The sequence below is a fragment of the Gadus morhua genome, chromosome 4 (assembly GCF_902167405.1).
Source record: "Gadus morhua chromosome 4, gadMor3.0, whole genome shotgun sequence".
In the NCBI taxonomy this organism is placed as follows: Eukaryota; Metazoa; Chordata; class Actinopteri; order Gadiformes; family Gadidae; genus Gadus; species Gadus morhua.
Window position 1 is genome coordinate 13031117 of NC_044051.1, and position 11305 is coordinate 13042421.

The 11305-nt window shown below is 50.1% G+C and overlaps 1 protein-coding gene across 1 annotated transcript in view; it reads left to right on the top strand.

The window, feature by feature from the left end:
- LOC115541278 (bone morphogenetic protein 1-like) overlaps positions 1 to 11293 on the top strand; it is a 15713-nt gene extending 4420 nt beyond the window's left edge. The window contains exons 4-20 of the mRNA XM_030352965.1: positions 1358 to 1475; positions 2547 to 2725; positions 3195 to 3300; positions 3703 to 3827; positions 4269 to 4384; positions 4496 to 4598; positions 4799 to 4915; positions 5276 to 5421; positions 5686 to 5884; positions 6115 to 6240; positions 6688 to 6848; positions 7809 to 7992; positions 8605 to 8730; positions 8929 to 9056; positions 9322 to 9535; positions 10209 to 10456; positions 10979 to 11293. Coding sequence (XP_030208825.1) covers positions 1358 to 1475; positions 2547 to 2725; positions 3195 to 3300; positions 3703 to 3827; positions 4269 to 4384; positions 4496 to 4598; positions 4799 to 4915; positions 5276 to 5421; positions 5686 to 5884; positions 6115 to 6240; positions 6688 to 6848; positions 7809 to 7992; positions 8605 to 8730; positions 8929 to 9056; positions 9322 to 9535; positions 10209 to 10456; positions 10979 to 11113 — 2531 coding nt within the window. The 3' untranslated portion in view covers positions 11114 to 11293. The remainder of the gene's footprint in view (positions 1 to 1357; positions 1476 to 2546; positions 2726 to 3194; positions 3301 to 3702; positions 3828 to 4268; positions 4385 to 4495; positions 4599 to 4798; positions 4916 to 5275; positions 5422 to 5685; positions 5885 to 6114; positions 6241 to 6687; positions 6849 to 7808; positions 7993 to 8604; positions 8731 to 8928; positions 9057 to 9321; positions 9536 to 10208; positions 10457 to 10978) is intronic.
- The last annotated feature ends 12 nt before the right edge of the window (positions 11294 to 11305 follow it).

Here is an 11305-nt window from a genome sequence, read left to right on the forward strand (position 1 = left end):
AGGCAGTGAGGAGGAGGCAGTGAGGAGGGGGATGTGGGGAGGGGGATGTGGGGAGGAGGCAGTGAGGAGGAGGCAGTGAGGAGGGGGATGTGAGGAGGAGGCAGTGAGGAGGGGGATGTGGGGAGGGGGATGTGGGGAGGGGGATGTGGGGAGGTGGAAGTGGGGAGGGGGATGTGGGGAGGAGGCAGTGAGGAGGGGGATGTGGGGAGGAGGCAGTGAGGAGGGGGATGTGAGGAGGAGGCAGTGAGGAGGGGGATGTGGGGAGGGGGATGTGGGGAGGGGGATGTGGGGAGGGGGATGTGGGGAGGGGGATGTGGGGAGAGGGATGTGGGGAGGGGGATGTGGGGAGGGGGATGTGGGGAGGGGGATGTGAGGAGGAGGATGTGGGGAGGGGGATGTGAGGAAGAGGATGTGGGGAGGGGGATGTGAGGAGGAGGCAGGGAGGAGAGGGATGTGGGGAGGGGGATGTGGGGAGGGGGATGTGGGGAGGTGGCAGTGGGGAGGGGGATGTGGGGAGGAGGCAGTGAGGAGGGGGATGTGGGGAGGAGGCAGTGAGGAGGGGGATGTGGGGAGGAGGCAGTGAGGAGGGGGATGTGGGGAGGAGGCAGTGAGGAGGGGGATGTGGGGAGGAGGCAGTGAGGAGGGGGATGTGGGGAGGAGGCAGTGAGGAGGGGGATGTGAGGAGGAGGCAGTGAGGAGGGGGATGTGGGGAGGGGGATGTGGGGAGGGGGATGTGAGGAGGGGGATGTGGGGAGGTGGCAGTGAGGAGGGGGATGTGAGTAGGAGGCAGTGAGGAGGGGGATGTGAGGAGAGGGATGTGGGGAGGGGGATGTGGGGAGGGGGATGTGGGGAGGGGGATGTGAGGAGGAGGATGTGGGGAGGGGGATGTGAGGAAGAGGATGTGGGGAGGGGGATGTGAGGAGGAGGCAGGGAGGAGAGGGATGTGAGGAAGAGGATGTGGGAAGGGGATGGGACGAAGAGGATTTGAGGAGGAAGATGCGAGGAAGAGGTTGTGAGGAGGATGTGAGGAGGGGGATGTGAGGAAGATGATGTGAGGAGGAAGATGTGAGGAAGAGGATATGGGGAGGCAGATGTGAGGAGGAGGATGTGAGGAGGAAAATGTGGGGAGAAGGATGTGAGAAGAAAGATGTGAGGAAGAGGATGTTGGGATTTGAGGAGTATTCGGTGAGGAGGATGGGAGGAAGTGGATGTGAGGAAGAGCTGTGTTATTTCGCCAGAAACAACAATCTGTAGCTAATCTGTGTTCGGGGAAAGTAACATCTAGTACTTACAACTCCTACTCATAATCCTACTCCTTACTACTACCAGTTATAGACGGCCTGCCTCTACCTTACAGGCAGCCAGCGAGCCATATTCCGACAGGCCATGCGACACTGGGAGAGGCACACGTGCGTGACGTTCATCGAGAGGTCTGGCGAGGAGAGCTACATCGTGTTCACCTACCGACCCTGTGGGTGAGTCACGTGCACGCTCATCAGGCATCACACGGGCACTATGCACCGAGAATATCATATGTTTTGTACTGCAGATAGAGTGAATGCATAAAAAAAATCCTTTAAATTGCAATAGATACTTTCTCTCTGGTTGAAATGATTCATGATTGGAAGAGATGTTCACTTCATGAATGTGTTTTCTATCTGATGTTAGACCTCTCCCACTGTGTTCCCAAATTCCCCACCTGAGATTATTACATTTCAATCTACTATACAGCAAAGTGACGAAGTGCAGGTTCCATCCAACGTTACATTGATAGATGTGTTCGCCTGAAAGGGGTGATATTATACCACCAGGTTTTATAATGCCTTTTCCTGCAGTTTAGTGACATCACAAGTGGGAGTGTCCAACTAGATGTATGCTGGATAGATCAGTCTACCAGACTACCCAGTGGACTGCAAACGTTGCTTTTCTATCCATCTAGGACGGTGGACACTGAGGACGCACTAAAACACAGGAAAAAGTAGATTTTTTTTGTAATGGCTAATCCCTGGTGGCATAATGTCACTCCTTTAACACCATTTTATACACTTAACGCAATGGACCTATTCCTTCTATACACTGTTTTATAAATATAATCATCAGCATCAAAAAAGATGTTACTGAACTTTAAACCATTTCCTCCGTGGTCAACAAAACTCTGGGATCAACACGAAAAGTCGTCAAAGTGTGTGTCTTTGTCTTTACCTGTGTCTGTATGTGTCTAGGTCTGTATCTGTGTCTGCGTTTGTATCTGCGTCTATCTCTGTGTCTGTGCCATGTCTGTATCTATATCTGTCTCTATGTCTGTCTCTGTGTCTGTGTCTGTGTCATGCCTGTATCTATATCTGTGTCTGTCTCTATGTCTGTCTCTGTGTCTGTGTCATGTCTGTATCTATATCTGTGTCTGTCTCTATGTCTGTCTCTGTGTCTGTGTCTGTGTCATGTCTGTATCTATATCTGTGTCTGTGTCTGTCTCTGTGTCTGTGTCTGTGTCTGTATGACAGCTACAGGATATCTGCTGTGATACTGACGTCTTCTGGTCTACACAGGTGTTGCTCCTACGTGGGGAAGAGAGGAGGAGGACCTCAGGGTGTCTCCATAGGCAAGAACTGCGACAAGCTGGGCATCGTTGTCCACGAGCTGGGTCACGTGATCGGCTTCTGGCACGAGCACACCCGGCCTGACCGCGACGACCACGTCAGCATCGTCAGGGACAACATCCAATCGGGTAAGCTGTGTCTCATAGCCCGGTTAGGATGAGTCTTTACAGAAATCAAGCCTTTTATATCTGTGTTTATAGGTTATAGTTGGGTATGTAGCTCTTATGAGAGCCGTGTAGATTAGTTTATATATTGTCTGGTGGTTGGGTATTCTTTGTTTTGCTTTGCAAAGTCCTTGCTAAATCAGATAAATGTGGCTTAATTGACGCGAAAGCCAAATGAATAAGTTAAATATTTCTGTTTGCAATGTATAGGCTCTAAACTATTGGTCATGTTCCGGCACTGTGTAGTCCTTCTCCTTATCTCTCCTTATAAAGCGCAACCTAATAGACAGAAACCTAGCACACCTAATAGGCCCATGTTCAGTATCGCTTCTATTGGTTCTCTAACAGTTAATCAACCGATTCCACATCACTGATATTGTATCGGCTGATGTCTCAACCATCATTCGGTCTCTGACTCCGCCTTCCTCCATAGGACAGGAGTACAACTTCCTGAAGATGGAGCCGGCCGAGGTGGACTCCCTGGGAGAGGAGTACGACTTTGACAGCATCATGCATTACGCCCGGAACACCTTCTCCAGGTTGGAACGCCTGCTCATGAGCCTCGTGCAGACAGTACTTAAAACAATTTTAAAAACTACTCCCAAGTGGTGGTTTTATCGCTGTCAGGCAGCCTTCATTGCCGTCCACTCTGCAGGACTTTTATGATGTATCTCAAGACACGGTGGGGAACCACAGGGATTATCTCAAAAAGCTTTGCTAACGCTCTTCTTTTTTATTTCTGCATCATGAACGTCAACCTTTTACAACCTTTTTTACTCTCTTTCCTTGGTTTTGCCTCTCATCCTTCATCGTCCAAGTGGTGAGGAGTGATGTAAGGAGAGGAGAGGCCGTAATGGGTGAGGGTCCTATGTGGTAGGAGGTTAAGAGGTTCTGCGGTGTGGTTCTCATGAGGTCCTGCCATGTGTGATTTTTCTTAAAAGGGGTGTGTTCTTAGACACCATCGTTCCTCGGGATGATGTCAGTGGAGCGAGGCCTCCCATTGGCCAGCGGACCAGACTCAGCCAGGGGGACATCGCTCAAGCTCGCAAGCTTTATAAATGCACCTGTAAGTTACGTGTTCACGCGTGGACTTGGGTCTTCAGACATTGTTTTGACACCGTGATTGTTCGTCACAATGACTTTCTACTGACAAATAATGACTCACTTCTCCCTGCTGATTTGATGATAATTGGACTGCATTAACATAGCATTCGGCTCCTATATAAATATAGTGTTAAGTGTGTCATGCACACACACACACACACACACACACACACACACACACACACACACACACACACACACACACACACACACACACACACACACACACACACACACACACACACACACACACTTCACACTTCACACTTCACATGCTAGACCTCCCCACATGACCAGTTACTACTTGTACTTCATAAAGACACCACATCGTAACAATAGTCCATTAACGATGAGAATAATCAATGACTTAATTGAACATCCCATCTCTATCGGCGGTACACAGTGTGTGGAGATAGTCTGCAGGACAGCTCTGGGAACCTCTCCTCTCCTGGGTTCCCCAACGGCTACGCGCCCTACTCCAACTGTGTGTGGAGGATCTCCGTCACACCCGGGGAGAAGGTAGACACCATAAGATCTAAATGACTCCTCTCTTACCCAGCAAACCCCTGGCCTTTTTCTCTAGCACTAACCCTAACCCTGGCCCTTTCCTGTACGATCGGTCCCTCGCAGATCGTTCTGAACTTCACGGCCATGGACCTCTTCAGAAGCCCCCTGTGCCGGTACGACTACGTTGAGGTCCGGGACGGCTTCTGGAAGAAAGCCCCCCTCAAAGGTCTCTACACGGGGGACATCTTAGGAGTAGGACGTCTCTCACCACGAGACATTATTAGAAGTGGTACTTTTCCAGATAATCACTAGTCCATAGTAGCAGACAGATACATTTGAAGGTTTTCTAAAGAAAAGATATAATCTACTTTTACTGGGGTTAATAATCTCAGTTTACTGGGGGATTTACTTTCTTTTTTTTTAAAGGCCGTTTCTGTGGAGACACGCTTCCAGAAACCATCGTCTCTACAGACAGTCGTCTGTGGATCGAGTTCAGAAGCAGCAGCGACTGGCTGGGAAAAGGCTTCTCAGCGGTCTACAAAGGTATCTGGTCGCTGGTCACACTTCGAGGTGTTGACACACCTGGTTCCACCAAGAGCCACCAAGACGATTGACCACTGCTATCATTGGGTGTCCAACAGACTCTTTCCACAGAGGGGTCATCCTAGGACAAACACAGGTGCCGCTCATAACACTAATTATGGGTCTGCTCATTTTATTTACCAAGCATGGCAAGTGGACTCATCTTAGCTAGTAGTGTAAAGAGTGACACCTCTGTTTCTCCTACGATGATACCTCTGTGTAAAAAGGTTATATCAGAACCTTACTTAACCTAGAACCTAACTCACCCTAACCTGGCAGTCCACTAATCCTCTCCTTCTCTTTCGGTGTGCATTCATGCAGCTATTTGTGGAGGAGAGGTGAGGAAAGACACAGGAAGGATCCAGTCCCCAAACTATCCAGATGACTATTTGTCCAACAAAGAATGTGTGTGGATCATCACCGTAGCCAAAGACTTCCGTGTGGGCCTCTCCTTCCGGTCATTTGAGGTAAAAAGATGAGAAAGAAGTGACATTATATTTGTGTTAAGATTCGAATGGTTATCGATACTATAGTTAAAGCTATGTTTTGGGCTATACATTGGATGAGCAGGTCATTTTCCCTGGGCATCTTTTTCAAAGGTATACTGCAGATGGTGTTGTTCAAACCGACAACCTTCAGGCTGGGAGGCAAATACTCCCCCTAGTCATTCCTGCCCTCCCCGCTCGTATTTCAGAGAAGATATAATATGACATAGGCTACCCCCCCGCCAGATTGAGAACCACGACAGCTGTTCCTACGACTACCTGGATGTGAGGGATGGAGGTTCCGCCAGCAGCCCCCTGCTGGGTCGCTTTTGTGGCCATGACAAGAAGCCTGCCGACCTCCAGAGCAGCTCCAACCAGCTCTGGATCACGTTCGTGTCCGACGGCTCCGTCAACAACGCTGGCTTTTCCGCCACCTTTTTCAAAGGTTTGGATATTTCAGTAACCAGCACTTGTTGTCGAGGAGCTATTTTTTTATCCCATGAGGTTGAAATAAAACGGCCATAAAATGGCAATGAAGAAAACACACATTAATACATAAATAATAGTAGGGTTAGTAAGTATTCATATTCAAGTAGGCCTATTCATCAATTAAAAAATGAGTTGACTTCGATACTGAATAAATCGCACACTCCCCTGCTCTATGTCGGTCCCCAGAGACGGACGAGTGTTCTGCACCAGGCAGGGGCGGCTGTGAGCAGCGCTGTCTGAACACGCTGGGCAGCTACACGTGCGCTTGTGACCCCGGGTACGAGCTGCTGTCCGACGGGCGCCGCTGTGAGAGTGAGTTCACGGAGCAGATCTCGCACTCCTTTCTGCACTGTGCTCTTGCTCGTGTGTGTCATCTTGAATGTTTATCTTTTACCAGTAGAGGGAGTAAGAGGACAAATTATTTGTAAAGTCAGGCCATATTGACAATGAATGCAAATCTTCTAGTCTTTGATATCACATGTATCTTCAAGACCTATCAGGTACAATGCATTGTATTCATTTAAATTGGTCCAACGTCTTCTTTGTATTGATTGAGCCTTAGTTGATTCATACAAAGTATTTAGCTTGTTTTTCCCCCCATGTTCTTCTCATGGATAGTTGTTTGACTTCTGGTTCTTGAAATCGGCAAAGAAAACTCTATATATATGTATCAGGTCCCAGCCATGAGGTGCAGTTTCAGATCTGAGCTACAAGTCGGACCCAGTACCTCTAAACAGAGCTCTCTGTCCCTACCAGCAGCGGCTTGCGGTGGGTTCATCACAGAGCTGAACGGTTCCCTGAGCACCCCTGGCTGGCCCAGAGAGTACCCGCCCAACAAGAACTGTGTCTGGCAGCTGGTGGCTCCGGCCCAGTACTGCATCACGCTCGTCTTCGATGCATTCGAGACCGAAGGCAACCATGTAGGTGGTGGCACCTCGACCACCTGCACGATGGATGATGGATAGGGGATGATGGCTGGATGACGAATGAATGATGGTTGATGGATTAATGGATAAATGATGGATGAATGATGGATTGATAGATGATTGATGGATGGATGATCAATTGATGGATGATATATGAATGATGGCTGGATGATGGGGGCGGGGGGGGTTGAGTGGTTTCTCAGGGTGTTCAACTAAGGGTGCTGCACCAGTTTGTTGGCTCCCAGAAGGTCTGTAAGTATGACCGGTTGGTAGTGAACAGGGTTCTGACCCGGTGGAGGTGAACAGGGTTCTGACCCGGTGGAGGTGAGCAGGGTTCTGACCCGGGGAGGTGAGCAGGGTTCTAACCCCTGAGATGCGCAGGGTTCTGACCCCTGAGATGCGCAGGGTTCTGACCCGGGGAGGTGAGCAGGGTTCTAACCCCTGAGGTGCGCACTGCGCAGGGTTCTGACCTGGTGGAGGTGAGCAGGGTTCTGACCCGGGTAGGTGAGCAGGGTTCTGACCTGGTGGAGGTGAGCAGGGTTCTGACCCGGGGAGGTGAGCAGGGTTCTAACCCCTGAGGTGCGCAGGGTTCAGACCCTGTGGAGGTGAACAGGGTTCTGACCCGGTGGAGGTGAACAGGGTTCTGAACCGGGGAGGTGAGCAGGGTTCTGACCCGGGGAGGTGAGCAGGGTTCTGACCTGGTGGAGGTGAGCAGGGTTCTGACCCGGTGGAGGTGAGCAGGATTCTGACCCGGTGGAGGTGAGCAGGGTTCGGACCCGGTGGAGGTGAACAGGGTTCTGACCCGGTGGAGGTGAGCAGGGTTCTGACCCGGTGGAGGTGAACAGGGTTCTGACCCGGTGGAGGTGAGCAGGGTTCTGACCTGGTGGAGGTGAACAGGGTTCTGACCCGGTGGAGGTGAGTAGGGTTCTGACCCGGTCTGGTGGCTCCCTGCAGGTCTGTAAGTACGACTACGTGGAGGTGAGCAGTGGCCGGGGCCCGGCCGACTCCAGGCTCCACGGGAGGTACTGTGGGTCGGACACGCCGGAGAGGATCACCTCCACGCTCAACAACCTGAGGGTGGAGTTCAGGTCCGACAACACCGTGGCCAAGGCCGGCTTCCAGGCCCGCTTCTTCTCTGGTGAGTGCACAACAAGACGTGTAGCGGCAGCTTTACAGGTGTCAAAAAATGACAGATAGATGGATGGATGGATGGACGGACGGACGGATGGATGGATGGATGGATGGATGGATGGATGGATGGATGGATGGATGGATGGATGGATGGATGGACGGACGGACGGACGGACGGACGATGGATGGATGGATGGATGGATGGATGGATGGATGGATGGATGGATGGATGGATGGATGGATGGATGGATGGATGGATGGATGGATGGATGGACGGACGGACGGACGGACGGACGGACGGACGGACGGACGGACGGACGGATGGATGGATGGATGGATGGATGTTACAAATAGAATAAGAGTTAAAAACAAGTATAAGGTGTTGCACAGTTTAATGGCACAGGGGACAATGGAGTTCTTCAGTCTGTTGGTGTTGCACTTAGGGAGGAGCATCATGTCGCTGTACAAGCTCCACTGGTGGCTGATGACAGTGTGCAAATGTGCTGTTATTTAGTCAAAGCCTAATTTATGCTGTAAAGTTTTACATTGGAACATGATGTTTACATGACGCGTCGCGTTGTGTTGTATAACACGTAGGCTTCTGTTTCCCCCCCCGCAGATAAAGATGAGTGCTCCCATGAGAACGGGGGCTGCCAGCATGAGTGCGTCAACACCTTCGGGAGCTACACCTGTCGCTGCCGCAGAGGATTTGTGTTGCACGGGAATAAGCACGACTGCAAGGCAGGTACCGTTGTGCGGTTGAATTGATTGAGTTTTGTCCTTAGATTCCACATTTAATGATGCTATATAAAATCTGGTTCGTCAAAGGGACAAGGAGAACAAAGTCAGTCTGGAGGAATTCTTGAATGAGAACCAGAAGTTCCTAACAATCTGTTTGGTCTCTGTGAGATGGGGCTTCAAATTCATGCTTGAACGTTTCCAGCGGGGTGCGACCAGATGGTGACCGCTTTGACGGGCACCCTCAGCAGCCCCAACTGGCCGGACACCTACCCCAGCCAGAAGGCCTGCACCTGGTCTCTAGCCACCCTACCGGGCCACAGGATTAAAATAGTATGTTGGCCGCCAGAGGGCGCTATTTCTTATGTAAATCAATACGATTGAATAAAGGTAGAATATGCAACGTCTGCGATTTCAAGCCAGCTGCAGACAGTTTAGAAAAAAATGAAAGCTCTGCCTTTTCTGCTCTCTATTATCTCCCAACCGAGTCTACCCTAAAAATGGGAGGCTAGCTCAAAAAAAATTAACATGACATTTCTCTACCTTTTTAGCTCCTTAAAGTTACCTTTAGTTTATAATCCTCCATCATAATTTTCAGGCTTTTAATGAGCTTGACATGGAGGCTCACCTGGAGTGCGTCTACGATCATCTCCAAATCCACGACGGAGAAGACGCCCGTGCGCCCAGTTTAGGACGTTTCTGCGGCGCCAAGAAGCCCCCCCCTCTCATCTCAAGCGGCAACCAGATGTTCCTGCACTTTTACTCTGATAACTCAGTCCAGAAGAGGGGCTTTGAGCTCTCCCATAGCACAGGTAGGCATCAAGGGAAGGATACATCAACAGGTAGGCATCAAGGGAAGGAGATGTCAACATGTAGTTATCAAGGGAGGGAGACATCATCAGGTAGGTGTCAAGGGAAGGAGACATCAACATGTAGTTATCAAGGGAAGGAGACATCATCAGGTAGGTGTCAAGGGAAGGAGACATCAACAGGTAGGCTTCAAGGGAAGGAGCCATCAACTGGTAGGCATCAAGGGAAGGAGACATACACAGGTAGGCATCAAGGGAAGGAGACAAACAGAGTTTATCTGAACACACTGTCAAACCCCCTGTGAAAGAAAAGACAGATGGACAGGAATGATCTGTTTGTCAATACTATACCGTGTGCTTAGTGTTTGCAAAATATACTTCTCCACACATAATGCTACACTGTGTGCTACAGTTTTTACAAAATATACGTCTCCACACATAATGCTACGCTGTCTGCTACAGTGTGCGTGCAAAATATACGTTTCCACAGTAAATGCTATACTGTGTGGGACAGTATGTGTTTCTCCACATTTCAAACTAACTTTAGACAAAACAGTCGAGCAGAATATCAATTATGTGTGTTTTTCTGCCCGGGCCGCATTCCTTGTGTTATTATTTTTTTTTATGACCTCCGCAGTCCCGACCCGTCTTTCATTCCGTGGTCTCCCGTCCCCAGAGTGCGGCGGGGCCCTCAGAGCCGAGGTCCAGGCCAGAGACCTGTACTCCCACGCACAGTTCGGCGACAACTACCCGCCCGGCGTCGACTGCCACTGGGTGGTGTGGGCGGAGAAGGGCTACGGGGTGGAGGTAGAGTTCCTCCTCTTCGAGACGGAGGAGGAGACGGACTGCGGCTACGACTACGTCGAGCTCTACGACGGCGCTGACCTCAATTCCCCGAGGCTCGGCCGGTACTGCGGTAACGGGGTGAGGTGGCCATCTTGAAAAGCTCTTGTTGTTGTTGTGGTTGTTGTTGTTGGTGGAAAAATGCATGTTTTTTTCTCATGAAAAAGGAATGACCCTCAACACTGGCCTCTGCCTGCTGTATGAATTCTTTAACAATAGATGAGTCATTTCCATGTAGGCCAAAACCATAGAAAACACACCATTGTTCCAATTGGGGAATAACCCTTCTTGCTATCTACTCAAGAGGTGATGGAAAATAGAAATGAACCCCTCCTCCCCCGTTGTCTCATGAAAATATGCAAACTACATATTTCCTGATGTCAGACTCCCTGACATCAGGAAAAAGTGGTCGCAGAGTTCAAAGCAGAGAAAACTAAAGAAAGTAGTTAACGGGAATACTGCAGGCTAGCTTAAACAAGGACATTCAATACTCTTTAAATAGGCCATGTCCTAACAGTCGTCCTTAGAGCTCTAATGTATGACTATACATAAACGTGGAGCCTAACCGTGCTGTCTTTGAACTCACTACTTCTCTTTCCCCAGCCGCCAGAAGAAGTGTATTCGGCGGGCGACACGATCGTCTTGCTCTTCCGTTCAGACGACAGTGTCAACAAGAAGGGCTTCCACCTGCGCTACAGCAGCACCAAGTTCCAGGACATGTTACATGACAGCCAGTGACTGCAGAACCAAAGGGGGCGACACGACTCCTGACAAACAGGGATGTCAAGCGAATGCATGAGAGCAACGCCACGCGTGTGTAGAGGTTTAAACCATTGTTTGGCCATGGAAGACTGGATTTGAGACTGAACTCAAACCCACTCCTTACGAGTTGATCGATGCGTGACAGAGTTGTGTGTGTGTGGTAAGGAT